The sequence below is a fragment of the Corvus moneduloides genome, chromosome 27, assembly GCF_009650955.1.
Source record: "Corvus moneduloides isolate bCorMon1 chromosome 27, bCorMon1.pri, whole genome shotgun sequence".
NCBI lineage: Eukaryota > Metazoa > Chordata > Aves > Passeriformes > Corvidae > Corvus > Corvus moneduloides.
In genome coordinates, this window is record NC_045502.1 from 128481 (window position 1) to 145273 (window position 16793).

The 16793-nt window shown below is 57.7% G+C and overlaps 1 protein-coding gene across 3 annotated transcripts in view; it reads left to right on the forward strand.

Moving 5' to 3' along the window:
- Positions 1-15983, forward strand: part of NUDCD3 (NudC domain containing 3) — a 30079-nt gene extending 14096 nt beyond the window's left edge. The window contains exons 3-6 of one of the 3 annotated variants that reach the window (XM_032092058.1): positions 3764-3896; positions 8101-8244; positions 14155-14343; positions 14926-15983. In XM_032092058.1, coding sequence (XP_031947949.1) covers positions 3764-3896; positions 8101-8244; positions 14155-14343; positions 14926-15036 — 577 coding nt within the window. In that variant the 3' untranslated portion in view covers positions 15037-15983. The other 2 variants (XM_032092057.1, XM_032092059.1) reach the window with 2 other exon arrangements.
- The last annotated feature ends 810 nt before the right edge of the window (positions 15984-16793 follow it).

Here is a 16793-nt window from a genome sequence, read left to right on the forward strand (position 1 = left end):
CACCCGGCAGCCAAGTGCACGCGGTGCCAAACCCATGGGTTTAAAAGCTGGTGCTTTGTCACCCTCCCTCCCCTCAGCCCTGCCACCACCTGCCCCAGCCCAGCAGGCATTCGGGCAGTCCAGTGAGTGACCATCGCCACCCGGCCCACGCTGTGTGCTGGATCTGGCCTCCCTCTTCACCTGGTGGGTCTGGGGATGGGAGCAGGAGCCGTGGTGTTGATGCAGGAGATTCTCTTGCCCGCTGCACAGTGGTGCTCTTGAGAAAACGTGAGGGATGCCTTTGGCCAGGAGAGCCACCTGCGGCGTGGCTTGGCCCAGCATGCTGTGAGCCAGAGCTGTCTCCTGTGAACAGTGAGGGAAGCTGCCTCCCAGCCAAGGAGCAGGGTCCAATTCTGGAGTGCCACTGGCGTGTGCTAAGCACAGTTGGACCAGGCAGAGATCTGGTTGGAAAACCTCCAGGAAAGGAAGAGTTGCTCCAGGAGGTGGTAGAGCTGTCAGCCGTTTGTCAGCAGTGCCTAACAAGGCTGCGGCCTGCCTTCACCACCCTGGATCTTCCACAGCTCCAGAGCTGGCAGTTACACTGGCAGTGAAATTACGCAGGCTTCATGAGTCCCCCGGTGATCCTGTTCTGGGGTAACAAAGCCCACTAGTTTCACATGCATGGATTTTTAGCATTGGAAACAGAGCTGAAGCAGAGGTTCATGGTGTCTTGGGAAAACAGCTGGAGGGATTTGGACTGGATGTTGGGGAGGAGAGGAGTGGAGAAGTGATGGCACTGGAGCTCACATCCCCAGGATCAGCAGCCATGGCTGGAGAGAGGTTTAGGCACGAGGGGGAGCTTCTCCCCTTGAAGCTGGATGAGCAAGGCTGGGGCTGCAAGGCCAAGGCAGTGGGGCTGAGCTTGTCCAGTGAGCTGCACGTGAAGGCAGAGGTGGCGGTGACACATTCCTCCATCACCCAGCCGTGCTCCAGTTACAGCACAGGAATAGCTCTGGAGAATGACAGAGGGACAGTCGGGCTGGGAGTAAGGCTGCTATCACCTGCACAGTACCTGTGCTGTGCAGAGAGACATTGGACAAAGTCCCTACAGAGCAAGTCCTGCCTCAGTTTCCCTGTCACACAGTTAACACTGGCTGTGGGGCTGATGAATCAACTCGTGCCCTCATAGGCAGTGAGACTGCGCTTGGTAAGCTCCAAGTGGGACTACAACATGCAAAACTGTCCAGCTGGGATCTGCTCAGCCCTGGTGCTCTTCTCCTGAGGGAGAGGAGGCACATCCAGGACAGACCTGGTGGCTTTGTGACAGCAACTGACGGCTGTATTTGTCCATGCTGAGGCTGTGTGGCATTTGCAGCTGGTGCTCTCACCCTGCGTGCCTTTGTACCAGTGGATTTCTCCCATCTTTGATCTGCCTCTGTTCTCGTGAGCCTTGGCTGGGCATAGGCCCATTGCTGCCTCCTGCTCCCTTTTGAGTTTTTCCCAGGAAAGGCCTGGAGGGGAGCAGCCCTGGGGGGAAACAACCATGGTTCTCATCTGGTTCTTTTGTGATTGCAGGGAGCCCCAGACACTTGGAATGGCAGCACTTGGTTTGGGAGGAGCCAGGTTAGGCTCTGCCTTGGCCAGCATGGCCACTGAGCCAGAAAGCTGGGCTTCTCATGGAGGGGGGCTGCAGGTAGAACTGTGGGGTGTTGAAACCCCCTCCATGCTGCTGCCCCTGAAGGTCACGGAAGAACAGAAAGGGGCCCACACTGCTTAGAAGAAAACACTCTCTTAGGAGGGGTTTAAACCAGCTGGGTTTAAAATCGAGTCAGATTTGTTCTTTGGTTCGCTGTGTGGCCTGGGGTGGAGGGTGGGAGTCCTGTGAAGCTGTGCTGTGCCTGGGCAGACCCCACAGCATGGGTACACGTCCTGCGAGGGCATTTAACCAGCCGAGCTGCCCCGGGCTGCACACAGACCCTCCTCCCTGCTGGGGGCTGATGCAGGGTGGTCTCTGAGACAGTTGTGCCTTGAGAGCCAAGCTGGGTGCCACCACTGGGGTGTCCCTAGGTGGGGGACCAGGGGACACATGAGACAATGCCTGGGGACATGCCACTGCATTTCAGCATATTTGCTTCCCACGGGGACAAGCGCGGGGCCCTGAAGACCCTGTCGCCACAGCCCCTGGTCGCCTGCACCATTCGGCTTCTCGCCCTCCAGCCTGTTTGACTCCTACAGTCCGGGGGCGGTTGGGAAGCGACAGCTGGAGCCAACGCACCAGCCCGGTGTGCGCTGCCATGCCAACCCTGTTTCCATGGCAATGGGCACCCAATGGGCGACTGCCAGGCAAGGCCAAGATGCCCGAAAAATGATGCGGTGCCCCCTGAAACGGCCAGCTGAGGCTGGGAGCCTGTGAACACTGCCAGTCCCAGTACTGCCTTCAGTGCCTGGGAGCGGCTCAGAACCACCCCGGGCCACAGGTGTAACAGGGCAGGTGAAACTCTTGGTGCACCTGGTGAAACCACAGAGAAAAAAAAACCGGGAGGTGTGCACAGCCACGTTGACAGCCCCCTCCGACGGTCTAATTTAATTTAAATAGATGGCTTTTATATAACCCTCAGGGCGCCGTGCTGCTGGAGCCAACCCCACCCTGTACTAGTGAGGGCCCCCCAGACTGGGGGTGCCAGGAAGGCAGTGGGGCACAGGAAGATAGGCTCCCCAGGGCTGTCTGTGCCCTAGGGCTGCTCTTCACCAGCCCCCCCTTTACATAAGTCCCTGAGCCCCATGTTTATCCAGCTCTACATTGAAGCCTAGGTGGGTATCAAAACATTTTAAAATAACTCTGCCTTTTGTTAGCACCACAGCTATCTTTAGAAGAGATTTGATTTTATTTGAAAGCCCTCTCTGTGAGGGTTCGGTGGAATAGATCCCCAGCCCAGCAGTTTAAAGGGATATGGGTGTGGTGGTCTCCTTTCTTGGCTGGAAACACTGTATTGATTATTGCTTATTGATCTGATAAACCCCATCTTACCCCTGCAGCTGTCTCCTCAGCTTTTCTCACATTTCCACAGCTGGAAGGGGCAGTGTTGTGCTCTTGAGTGTTGCTCATGATTCACTTGCCCAGGCACCCTGGGATGGCTCTTGAGGCATCCCGCTCCGCAGCTCCTTCACCTCCATGTTGCCAACTGCCCTGGTCATAACAGCTGGTGCTTTTCCCAAACGTTAAAATCAGGGTGAGGAGAAAGAATGCTGTGTTTTCATGGTGAACTCAGGTCACAACCATAGGCCACCAACTCTGCAGCCATGACAGTGGCTTGGGGGTCAGGTCAGACCCAGCATGTGCCAGTGTCCCTGCTCCAGCCGTGATGGGAAGCAGAAGGAACGAGGAGCTTGTGCTGGAGCAGAGGTGGCCAGGAAGGCGCCCTGGGCCCACTGGGAGCCAGTTCTGCACCTTTTGAGCAGCCAAACCATCGTGTGTCTCACCAGCTGTCTTTTCAGCAGCCTGACTGCTGCTGCAGCACACTGGGGAGAGGGGACTGTGAGTGTCACCCACAATGGGTCTGTGGTCCCTCTGTCCTGTGGCTGCTGACTTGGACCTGCTCCCTTCCATAGAGTCAGCAGTGAGGCAGAGACTGGGCAGGAGCCCAGTGCTGGAGATGCTGTAGGAGGCCTCAGCAGAGGCTATGCCCTCCCTTTTGGTTTCTTGGACCCTGCTCTCAGAGCTTCCTGCTCTCTCCAGGCTCTGATCTCTGACATTTAACATGTCACCCCTTTCTCCCTCCACCAGGAGACAGGAGCAGTTCCAGACAAATCCTGACAGCTACAATGGAGCTGTGCGAGAGAATTACACCTGGTCCCAAGACTACAGCGACCTGGAAATTAAAGTGCCTGTGCCCAAGCACATTGTCAAAGGCAAACAGGTAAAGTGGTGTTAGTGGTGTCTCTTTAGCATTTCCCTTTCCATCAGGGTGCCCAGCTTTCCTGGGAAACTGTTTGGAGCGGAAAGGCTCCTTGTCCCTTGTACTGAAGGACCAGGATGTGGTTGTGCCATTTTCTCCCGTGTGAGTCTGGTGGGGACTGAGATCCCAGCCTGTCCGTGTTCCTGTTGTGCTGCAGTGTTCTCTGCTCCATCCCAGCTAGGTTCCCTGGCACTGCCTCACCCTTCCTGTGCTGCTTCTCTCTGCTGTCGCTACCTGCGTACTCACGTGGGTTTTGGAGCCTGGTTGGGGATGGATGCCCTTCCTCAGTTGTTCCTCTGGCTCTGCCTGTCTTCTGCCTCCTGTTTGGAAGCAGGAGTTGCTGGAACGGCTCCTCTGGCACTGGGGAGCTGGATCAGGCACAGCCCCTGTGTGGCTTGACCTGCTCTAGATGGAAGGGAGCCGGCCTGGGTGGAGGCTGAGGGCCAGCCCCTCCCCCTGGCTGGCTTTGTGCACAGAGAGGTCTCGCCTCTCTCTCTTTGGCTCAGGCAGGAACTTCTCTGTTCTGCTTGTGGTCACGTTGTTTTTCCTGCACCACTTCTGTTCCCTCCTGGTCAGGAACCCAAAAGGAGTGTGCCCATGGCTGGCCTTGGTCAGACCTAGAAGTTTGAACTCTTTCCCAAGTGCTGCCCTTCCCTCTGTATTTTTCCATTTGGGAAGCCTGTGCTCCCCCACCTCCTGCTCTCCTCTGCTTCCAGGGCGGCTGAAAGGAGCACGCTGGAGTTTGTCACTGGCTTCAGCCTACACAGCTCCTCAGCATGCCAAGGAATGTCACTGGCAGCAGCAGCAGCAGCAGCCCGGGCCGGAGGGGTGAGGGGGCACACGGCTGCCACAGGCACAGCAGGGCACCAGGAAGATGCATCTCTCCCAGCAGGTCTCTGAAACAAACCCAGGCTGTTTCTTGAAAGGATTCTGGGGTGTCCAGATGGATATTCCATCCCTCCACATCGTGCTTCGATCACGATTCCTCTCCCTGCCTGGGGAAGTTTCCTCCATGCCAGGGAAGTTGTGTCCTTGTCCTTGCCAAAAACCCCACACAGGGCTCTGTCTGCTCCATCCTTGGCCCTGGAGAGGTTCAGGAGCCTGCAGGAGCTCACAAGAGAGGAGACAGGATATGGTTTCCTGACCTTCCCTTGGGTTAAGACTGTGCCATCGCTGTGGAAGAGTCCCTGCACCGCAGAGTGGGCAAAAGGGGTTTCAAGATACCCCATGCCAGTGCCCGTGGCATGGCTCTGCCTACCCTTGCCCCAGTATCTGCCCACGTCCTCTTGAAGCAATCTGTTGTTCGGATGCTGAACTTCCCTTCTCCTTGCACTGTTGCCTGGTGTTTTGTTCATCCATCCTTCTCAGGGCTCCTCTTGGCAGCTGAGTTTCCATTTCCAAATGATTCTATATATTCCCAGCCTTGGGGGAATGGGAACAGGCAGGCTGGGTCTTGGGCCAGAGCAGGAGGACTTAGAGCAATTTAAAAGTTCCATGGACTTTGGACATGTTGTTCCTGAGTACCTGCACAAGAGTTGCACACCCCTGTATTCACACAGCTTCATATTTAAAAAAAAAATTACCAGGTTTTTGGCTCCTGCTTGCCAAGGCGAGATTAAAAATCTCCCCGTTTGGTCCCTAGGCTCAGAGTGCACCCAACTCTAATGCTGCTCACAGTCTTCCTTATGACACTTTTTGGGATTCAGGCTGTTGCTATGGCATAGTTTTGCTCTGGTGAGCTTAAGGTTTCCTTGTATGGAGCTCGGGTGTCCTTGGAGCAGGAATGGGTGGTTGGGACCATCTTCCTCCATGGTCCCCACCTGCCTGATCTACTTCTGGGCGCAACAGAGGCTCACAGATCTGAGCGCTTAAATAGAAATCATGACTCCAGGCCTTTCTCTTTGCTGGACTCAGAGGAGACAAGCTCGTTTCCTCTCTCAGTTTGTATTTGCTTGTTTGAGGTGCGTGGGCAGGCGTGGGCGTTCAGTGTGCACAGAAATCACTGTGGTGAAAAGGCCACAGCACACAGATGAGAGCTGGCTTTCCTTGGGAGCAGCCAAATGTTTTGGGGAGCAGGGAGCGCATGGGAAGGGACAAGCAGCTTCAGAGCTGCCGGACTGCTGCGGGTTGCTCTTGGCCTTCCCCCAGCTGTGGGCTGTGCATACGAGTCCTCTCAGACATGTCTCTCCATGCATGAAGGGACAGGGCTCTCCCACAGGGCATGTGCTGCCCCTGTCCCTACTCCTGGGGGGCTGGTGTTCTGGGTGGGACCTTCTTGCTAGGTGCAGGTAGAAGCAGGGGTTGCAATTGGTTCTCATGCTGGCTGCTTGCACAGCCAAGTGGGCAGGTGGTGGCTTCCCAGTTTGGATCTCTTCTTCCATTTGGGTTTCTCTGCTCCCTCTCCCAGTGCATGTCTGGTCCCAGAGCCACCTGAAAGGTGTCCCTCAGCCCCTCCAGATATCTTGTGCAGCCACCTGGGAATAAAACCCCTCTCACATTTGGTTGTTCTTGTCCATGTGGATCCCACAGACACAATGCTGCGCCTGTGCCTTCCATGTCTCCAGCTTCCCTGGCCCTCCACACCCCAAAGAATTTCCCCCCAGAAGGTGACTTGGGAGTCACCTTGCTTTTTTCCCCTTGGTCCTTTCTGGGCAGGCCCTGGAGTGTGCTGAGAGACCAGCATCAGTAGCTGTGTCCCTGTGCCCAGGGATCTGAGCAGATGGTGGTAATGGAGGGCAGAGCCTCATCCCCATGCCTCATCTCTGCAGTAGGGCTTCAGCACTGGTCTGGAGGGAGCTGCTCCATGGAAGGAGCACCTCCTCTGGAGGTGTTTCCATCCCAGGGCAGCTGCTCTTGTAGAGGCTGTCTACAGTCACATGCCAGGTGACAGCCTCTTGTCCTCCCTCTCCCATCCTCATGTCCCTTCCCCAATCCCCTGTGAGCGTGGTCCTGCTCCCAGCCGTCGCACTGGAGCTCAGTCCCATGTCACCCTGCGCTGTGTGTGCTGGGCCTCCTCTGCTCCTGCCGGAGCACACAGCAGCTTTGGGGGTTGTACCCGGGTGACATCAGTCAGACACAGCCATGGTGCCCTCCCTGGCTGGAGCAGCTCTGCCTGTCTTCTGCCTGTGTGGAGCTAGTGAGCTGCTGGAAGTCTCCTAGGTAATGGATAATGTAATAACATTTCAAATGAGATCTGCAGAGCAGGAGGAAGATCTGGGGGAACTCTGGGAGAGAATGCAGGCAAATCTCACTGCAGTCTCCTCCTCTCGGGCCAGCACTGGGGGCCACAATCCTGCTCCTTCCCAGCCAGGTCCTCCCTACATCCTCTGGCTTGACGCGGGCTCTGCTGGCGGCACCTCAGGGCCAAAGGGGACAAGAGAGAACATATGGTCTCTACAGAGACCAAGGGTACTGCGTGCCTGTCACAGCCTGCCTCTGTCTCCCCAGGGGACAGCCATGTCACCTGCATGGCAGGTCAGAGCAGGGTTCCCCATATGGCTGCTGTGGGCGGGAACTGGCCCCGTTCCTGGGGACAGAGCTGCCGCTGTAGCAGGGAGCCGGGAAACCGTGCTGCAGCATTCCTCCTGCACACGGCCCCTCCTCACACACCCGATGGGAGGCCTGGGCTGAGCCCAGGGCTGGCTCCAGCAGCGGAAGCAGAGCCAAGGAGCATGCTTTCAGCGTGGTGCAGCAAAGAGGGGATGACCTGCTGCAGCCCTAGTGTAGGAACCCCCAAATTGCCCCTGCTTAGCTATCAGGATGACATACACTCATGCCCAGCTTGTCACAGTGACGGACAGACATACCCCTAAAGAGCTCTCTCACAGCAAGTAGGTGCTTAACCTTTGAGTGCTGTGTGGAGGCCTGTGGCATTACTGGTCTTCCTTGTGGGGAAACTGAGGCACGGGGCAGAACCAGCTGCCTTGAATCCTTCAAGGGCCCCTCCAGTACTGCTTTTCCGTCGCTGAAGAGATTCCCTCTCTCCTCCAAACTGTCGCTGTTTGCTATGAGAGAACAGTGGGATTCCCACCCTGCTGCTACAGGCAGGCCTGGAAGCTCTTCTCTCTCTCATCCCCTGCAAGTGCACTTGACCCCAAACCCCAGCTCGCACAGTGGGATGGCAAGCAGGAGCCTTCCAGATCATTGTCTCTCCCTTTGTTTCCAGGTGTCTGTGGATATCAGCAGTGGTGCGATTCGTGTAGCAGTGCTGGAAGGAAGCAGCCAGCACGTCCTCATGGAAGGGAAACTCACCCACAAGATCAACACAGAGAGTTCCCTGTGGAGCCTGGAGCCAGGGAAGTGCGTTTCGGTAAGGATGGTCTACACCAGCTGTGTCTCCTTGGCTCGCAGCTCTGCCGCACTCAACCTAGGAAACTGAAGCAGCTGGAAGTTTGAGCCAGCTCTGGATGTGTCTGGCTTTGCCTGTCCAACATCTGGCTCTGCCTGTCCAACGTCTGGCTCATGCTGCCCTTGCCTGTGTGCCGTGCCTTGCCTCCTACTCCTGAGTTGCCTGTCAGGGTGCTGGCTGGGCAGCACATCTGTCAGGCTGGGCAGGGTGGTCCCCAGCTCCAGCACAGCCATTACTTGGGGCTGGTCCTGCACACCTGGCCTTGCTGACTCTGCTTTCCAACTCTCCTGGCCCCACTCCAACCCCAGCATCTTGGCAGGTGCCTGTTCCCCACCATTCCTTTCTGTCCTGCCATGGGATTCCTACTTGCCCTGTGTGATGCGGACACTGTGCCTCCTCCTCTGCCTCCAGCAGGCCTGTGGTTTGCTGTGTGCCTGCTGTCCGAAATCATCCCTGTCAAGGTGGTCTGAGTACTGCTAGTGCCCAGCTGTGTTATTACTGGTGGGTTCACAGCTGGAGTTGTTGTGGGAATTCTGCCCATCACCCTGGGATCTTGAGTGTCAAACAATTTCCAAATTTCTGTGCCAGTTTGGGGGCCAGGATTGTGCTAGGAGCGGGATTTTGCTGCCTGTGACCATTTTTGCCCTATCCTTTTTCAGCCAGAGGCTTTTCCAGGAGAGTTTCAGGAGTCTCAAGGCTGTTGTGAGACCCAGGAGAGGACACATGCCATCCCTGGGAGGGAGGGAGCTGGCACCAAGCCTTTCTCCCTGTGGCACAAGGGTGGCAGCAGATGAGCACCCAAATCCAAGCCCCCACAGTGGAAAATGGAGTGGGAATGTGCTGCCAGAGTCAGGAATCCTGTGGATGGTGTGTGGGGAGGCTGCGCAGTGCCACTCGACCACTGCTGATCCGCAGGGATGTACCTTGAGTGACAAGCTGGTGCCAAAAGGGTGAGTGAGGTCCCTACGAGGGAGAGGAGCTTCTCCAATGCTGCTAGGCCATTGAAGGGATGTGGTAGCAGCATCCTTAACCTGCATTTTGTAAATATTCATAAGCATCTTGAAAATTAGCTTATCTGGAACAAAGAAACAATCCTGGAAAGGTATAAACCCATTGAAGAGGAGGTGGCCCAATGAGTGGCTGCTCCACAGTGTGGATAGAAGTCTGGAAGTCCCCAGTGGGTGTTCCCAGGATCAGCAAGGGAGGCAGTGTCTCTTAAATACCCATCAGAGGCTGGGAATGGCGCGGGTGGAGCGAGACTCAGTGCCTCCTGGAGCAGCCGTGGACAGCGTGGGGAGCAGAGTGGGCCCATCACCCCCAACCCCAGAGCTGGGTCTTGCCTCGAATAACACGAGCCCAGGCTTGTGAGGATCTCCAGCTGGCTGCCAACATATTGATGGTGGGATGAGATCTCGCTTGAAGAATTGTAAGGTAACTGGAGCAGAGTGAGTAATTCTCGCCCAAGAGCATCTCCTTTTTCCATGTGCTGAGTAGCCAGGAGTGGTTTGCGCCTCCTCCCAGTTCATTCATCAGAGGACACCCACCCTTGTGGGAATGCATTGCTTCATTCAGTGCCTGGATGGGGTCATTGGGGTTTGTTTGGAGCTTATGGGGCATATGGACCATTTCTGTGCCCCAGTTTGTGCATCACTGTGTGTGAGCTCCAAATGCAGCAGTTGGGCTGTGTCCCTCTTGCAAGGTGCTGCAAGGTGCTGCCTGGCTTCCCTCTGTGGGACCCAGGGATGGCGTTCCCTGACAGGGTGTGGATGTAGCCAAAACTGAACTCACCCAGTGCCAGCGCTGGGGTTGTCCGAGGAGATCCTGCCTGCCTTGGGGACTGCTTGGGGCACATTGATGGCCCTGTCCATGCTGTGTGTTCGTGATCTGTGAATTGAGGTGATCCGTGCAGCAGAACTCGAGCTTTGCGCCCAGGAGGTGTAATCTCTCTTGCTTGGTCCTGTCTGTCTGAAAAGGTCTCAGTTCTGTGCAGAGAGGCCTTTGAGTCCCATGTCCTCTTGCAGGATGTGTCAGGAATAATCAAGATCCCCAGATTCTTCAGGAGGCTGCTGTAACAGCTTTTTCACTGTCCTCGGCCTCCCTGGCCTCCTCCTGGCTCCCTTCTGGGATGCCATTCATGGCCACACCATGAGCAGACTCCCTTCTCCTCCGGCTCTTACCCTGGGAAGATTATTTTGCCTTACAACCCTTCCTGGCTCTGCTTCCCCCATCCTTCCTGGTGTTCTTATTCATGTATCCTCTTCATTATGTCACTTGCACTCCAGCAGCCCGAGGACTCCCCTCACCATCATTCAGAGACCACTCTGCCTTCCCGCTCCTGCTCCATGGAGTTCTCACAGCTGGAGCCCAGCCTGACACCAGCATGTTTCTCATCTCATCCTTTGGCACACCCGTGTGCATGGCAGCAGAATCCAGCTGGCATTGTTCTGCAGTGGAGTGCTCTGCCGACGTGGGGCGGGGACCTGTCCCTACCTCCTGCTCAGGATTATGTCCCAGGATCGTGCCCCTGCCTGCGGTGTGCCACACTGTACCCTGGTCCTGGGTGTCATCCCTGTGCTCTCCCTTCTCCGTCACACCCGCTCGCTTGTTGAAAGCGAGATTAAAATAACCTTGCTGTTTTTAGCAATCCCCACTGGGTGTTGTGCACAACTCCTTTTGGTATTATTTTTGTTGTGGAGGATTTTTCTCCCATTCCCTCTCTTTTTCTCTTCCTCTCAGCCTTTGTTTTCCACGCTTGGGCTTTTGTCAGCAAGTCCTGCCTTGAACGTTTATTACAGTCTTGGCTTGTCATCCTGTGAGCCACAAGGCTGAGGGGATACGGCTCGATGGTGTTCAGCCCTGCCCTCCACGTACTGCTGAGAATGGCACTGCTGCCTCCTCTGTCCCCCTAAACACCTCCCAGTGACTTTTGAGGTGACTTTGGCTGATGTGGTTCCAACAGGAAAGCTGGCCGGGAGAGGCTGTCCTCCCAAGACCTACTTATACCCCTTGGCAGCATCTCTCCAGCTTTGACAAGGTGTTTGGGATCAGAGAGGAAACCTTGTGCTACCACAAAGCCCAGCACCAACAATGGGGGGTTGTGACCTTCCCAGTAGGGTGCGAAGATGGGACGTGATGCTGTGTCCATGCTGGTGACGCCTGTCACCTGCTAGAGGGTCTCTCCTGCTGAGTGTCCCATTGTTCCTGCAGCAATCCTCCTTGCAATCCGTCATTACCCTGGTGCTTTTCCAGGGAAAGGCCCATCCTGACGTGGCTGAGAGCTCGTACCTTGGACACCGGTTGTGGGAACTGAGCACTTCAGCATGAGGACACTGCCAGCTTCAGATACAACATTGCCTTCTGCAAGCCTCCTTCTCCTCAGGCCACCGTTGCAGAGGCTGTTCCTGCCTCCCTGTGCATCCCAAAAGACTCAGCTGGGCTTTTACCCCAGTGGGACTCACTAGGCAGAGCCGAAATCTGGCTGAGGGCACAGGCACACTGCAGGGACCTCATCCTTCCTCTGGCAAGTGGCTCTCAGCATCTCTGGGGCCCTGAGGGGTCAGCCAGAGCTGTTGGCTGGAAAACTGGGCAGCGGTGTCAAGTGTGGGCAAAGCTTTGCCTTGTTTCAAAGTGAGAAACATAATGGGCTCAGGGTTTGTCCTTGTGGAAGAAGCCGTGCTGCCTCCTGGAGCCCCCCGGTTTCTGGAGCTCTCCCCAGCGGTGCCCACAGCTTCGCGGGGGCCTGTCAGCTGAGTGCCAGAGCCTCCTCCATGGGCGGGTGGGTGGGTGGGTGGGTGAGGACTGGCGTGTGTGGGGAGTCACCCAGAGACCTGCCATGGCCTTTCGGCTCTCCCTTACCTCCACCTTCGGGCACCCAAAGCGCTTGTGGGGGGAACCAGCTGCATCTCCATCACCACCGGCTCTCGTAACCCAGACACTCAGCCAAGCAGGGACTGGATCCACAGAGGACATCGGCAGAAACTGTCCAGGAAAATTACTTATGTCTGTGTCCCCCATCCTGGAGGTGGGACCTGTCTGCAGCAAGTCCTCCAGCACCACCTTGAACCACGAAACTGCAGACTCACGGGGGGTAGAGCGACCTTTGCCCTGACCTGTGGGCGTTTTAGAAACTGGAGCTCAATTGGAGTGAGTCTCACTTTGACAGCTTTCCCGCTGGAATAAAGAGGGATGAGCGGATCGCCCCAGGCAGGCTGCAGAGGTGTGCAGGTGGTGGCAGGGTGCCAGCGAAGGAAAGGGGTTTGGTAGGGAAGGGAGGGGGGATGGGTTTCCATCCCAGATGCTCCAGGTTGGGTTTTCCATCCCCCAGTTCTCTGGGATGGAGTTGAGGTGACGCCTGAACTCCTCCAACACTTGTCCATCCCTCTGCCAGCAGGCTGGCTCTGGTAGGGATATACCAAACCATGTGTGCTTCACAGCAATGCCATGGGAGCATGGCTTGTGCTGGAGCCTCACTAGGGAAACCCACACTTTGCCAGCAGCACCACGGGAACATCCCTCGTGTTCCAAACGCTGAGGAGCTGAAGTGTGCTCCTGCTGCAGGTGTGGGACAGTCAAGGCTGCCCCTCCACTTCGCTTCCTGTCTGAGGGGTGACGTTCTGGGGGCTCCTCTGTTCCCCCACCTGCCCACCCAGGGTTGGGAAGCCCAGGAGCAAACCCTCGCTGGCTCTCCCTCCCCTCCAAAGTGGAACTGTGCAATTAAAAGGAGAGCAAGCATGCCTGTCTAGCTGGAAAAACTAACGCCTTCCCCAGGCTGGAATATTTTACCGGCTCTGCTCTCCCAGAAGGATTAAACCCCAGCCACCCCCTCCTGTATTAATTGGTTCCTTTTCTTCACACCGCAGAGAAACCTAGCTCCATAACAGGAATGGCTGTCCGTGTTCTCCCCTCTGGAGCCATTGAGCTTCCAGGGAGGTTTGAGCAAATTGTATTGTCTGCCTTTATTGATGATTTTGCAGAGGCCGACGAATGCCATAAATCTGCCCTGCTGCTGGGACTAGTGCTAAAATAACATGGGAGGAAGCAGCCCACTCTTCCTGGAAAAACAAAAAGCAAGTTGGAGTTCCCGTTGCAGGATGCCCCGTGCTGGCCCCAGCACAGCCCCGCTGGCCAAGGCTCTGTTGAAGGCACTGCCATCAGGGATGCCTGTGACTACAGCCAGCGGCTTTTCCCAGTGAGGGTGTTGGCTGGAGCAAGGAGATGCCCCGTCTCCTTGTGCACCCCTCCGGGGCTGCTGCTGAGCTGCGGTGCCACAGGAAGCAGGTGCTGGCAGTCAGCACGGGTGGCACAGAGCAGCAGGTGATACCGTTGCCTCCTTTGCCACCCATGCTGCTGCCCACCGAGCCAGTGCCAGAGGAGCTGAGGCCAAGGTTCCTTCTAGGTTAGGGAAAGGCAAGAGGGCTGCACTACCACACCGGGAGCCCTGGCCCCACACTCCACCAGCCACAGCCTCCTCACCCGACAGTCCTGGGTTCTGTCACGGCTGCTGTGTCAGCCATGCGGCCCCGAGCCAGTGTCAGCCCTAGGCAGGCACCGCTGGGGGATCTGGTCCTGACTTTGAGCCATAGCGTGGGCTGAGATTTCATCCCTGGGGCCTGTGCTGGGGCTGTGGGGGCCCACAGCAAGGTTGTGCAAAGCCTTTGGCTGCTGAGGGAGGGAGGCACAAGCATCCCTCCCCCTCTGCCAACTGTGAGGCTGGATCAGTATGAGCTTGACTTCCACTTGCGGCCAAGCCCCGTGCTGCTGTCGGCACAGCTGAGCTCTGCATCACTGCTGTGGAGCTGTGGACGGGGGTACCACACTCTGGGCAGGACGGGGGCTCCTCCCCCCATTCACTGACCCACACCTTGTCCCCAGATCAACCTGAACAAGGGGGACGAGTACTGGTGGAACGCCATCCTAGAGGGCGAGGAGCAGATCGACATCGACAAGATCAACAAGGAGCGCTCCATGGCCACGGTGGACGAGGAGGAGCATGCTGTGCTTGACCGCCTCACCTTTGACTACCACCAGAAGCTTCAGGGCAAGCCCCAGAGCCATGAGCTGGTAGGTGCTGGCTACCCTGTGCTGCCAGCCCAGCCTGGCCCTCCCACCTGCCCTTCAAGGGTCCCATCCCCAGGAAAAGGGGGCCCCATGGCTCTGCTCCATCTCAGAGCTCCTTTTCACAGTGTTCCCCCACATTAACATTTCGGGGGTGTGAGGTTCTGCTGATCGGTCTTTTGCCATGCACTCCTGTCTTCCCTATCCTGGCACCATGGCAAGTTAACCTGTAAGCCCAGATCCCCCATAGCAGGGATGGGCCCCACCTCCCTGTGCCTCCTTGGCACCTCTCTGCCAAGCTGGCCCTGCTCAGGGATGGACCCACAGGGGTCTGGGCTCAGCCTGACCCAGGAGCTGCCTGGTGCTGCCCTGGGTGCTGTCTGTCCTTTGCCGGGTAGCAAGGGGGAGCACAGAGGTGGTGCGTGCCCTTGGCAGTAAGTGCTGCCAGCCAGGGAGGAGGGGGACTGCTGCCCACACCCCCTCCTGTGGGTCCAAACGCCTGTGGGATGAACGGCAGGGGAGAGCAAGGGGTGTGGGGAACAGCATGGGGTCACCCCGGGTTGACGGAAGCCTGTGCCCTCTTTACAGAAGGTGCACGAGATGTTAAAGAAGGGCTGGGACACCGAGGGCTCGCCGTTCCGTGGCCAGAAATTCGACCCCTCCATGTTCAACATCTCCCCCGGCGCCGTCCAGTTTTGACAGTGGCAAAAAACAACTGAAAAATAAAGCAGGGAGAGGAAACGTCCCCGCCCCCGGATGCCCACCAGGACCCTCACACCCAGCGCCGGTGCCCGGGACTCACTGATGCACGCTGCCAGCACCCATCCATGCTGTGTGGGGAAGCCTGAGGAAGCGGGCAGATTTACATCCTGTCACCACGGCAACCTGGGCACCAGGACCCCTCCCTTCCCCTCGCCTCACGCTGCCGACGCTCCGTGTTTTTCTGGAATAGAGGGAGCGCGTTGGGTCGCATTGGGTGACATAATTATTATTTTTGGTGGGTGAGGATACTGCTTTTGGGGTTTCTGGGGATGCGGAGCCCTCCCTGCCCTGGCACTGGGCAGCTTTGCCCCTCGCAGGTGGAGATGGGTGCTGGGTACGGGCAGTGGGGATGGGGAAGCCTGCCCCTGCCTGCCTCTGTCAGCACCCTGCCCACCTGGCACCCCCAAATCCCCTCGCCAACCCCACTCCAGAGTATCCCAATGGGGCTGTGCTGCCCTCTACCCAGCCCCGGGGGAGGCTTGCTCCTGCCTTCTCCTCCCTTCACGTCCTCACTGGAGGGTTGTCAGGACACGCGGGGGTGGGCAGAGACCACAGCCATGCCCCAGGGTTTGCCTCCCCTTTGTCGGGGGGCCGCGGGGGTGCTCCCTACAGCACTGGTGTTTGGGGGTGGGCTGCAGGCCCACACCTCATAGCCAGCAGTTGGGCAGGAGCCTCAGAAGCATACAGGTTTCCCTGGCATGGTACTTAGGGGTCTGAGAGTGGGGACTGCCTAGGAGAGTAGGCCCCACCCAGGCCCAGCCTGGCCCTTGCAGCTTCCCACCAGCCCTCCACCCTGGGGTGTGTGGGCTGGGGGTCCCCAGCCATCGCCTTCTCTGGTTTCCCACCCCCCAGCCCCAGTTCGCAATAAACACTCTCACCGTGGGGCCTGTGAGTGATTCGGTGCCACCCCTGGGGAGATGAGTGTGCCCAAATCTCCACCGTCACCTTGCCTATGGGACAAGGGCAGGGACACCCAGGCGGGGTGCCTGGGGTGTCTGTCTGCCGGCACGGGCTCTAGACATTAGGGTGGATGTTGTGGTGGATATGGGATTCCTGGGGGAGAGTGGAATTTGGGGGCCCTTCGGGGTGCAGATACAGGATTCCTGGGGGTGGAGGGAGTGGATATTGAGATCCCTGGGAGGGGCTAGATACAGGACACCCCGAGGAGGGCTGGATTTATGGGTTACTTGGGCGTGGGGATGGTGGAATGTGGGATTCCAGGGAGGCTGGATTTTGGGGTCCTTGGGGTGTGGTATGAGATCCCCGGGGAGAAGTGCTGGATTTTTGTGTCCTTGGGGTGGGGGTGTGGATATGGGATCCCCAAAGGCTGGCTAGGTTTCACATGGTAGGTGCTTTGGGGGTACCACCCCTGAGGTGTCACCCACCACTCTCCCCCTCTACCGGTGCCGGCATCTCCCGGTGCTGATGCGCGCACCGGGCCCGCGGCCCCCCGGCCGCCCACGGTCCCCATGGCAACAGCAGCGCCAGTCGCCTGCCGCCCACCCGCGCCGGGGGGGCCCACACCCCCCCGCGCCCACCCACCCCTCCGGGTGGGGGGGACACTCCACTGTCCCCCGGCCCTGGGGCTACTGGTGGCCTTCGGGGTGGCCTTTTGTGTGTCCCCCGCACCAAAATCCACCCCCCCCCCCCCATTATGCTGCTGACACTGGGGGGCTTCAAGGTGCCCTTGGGGG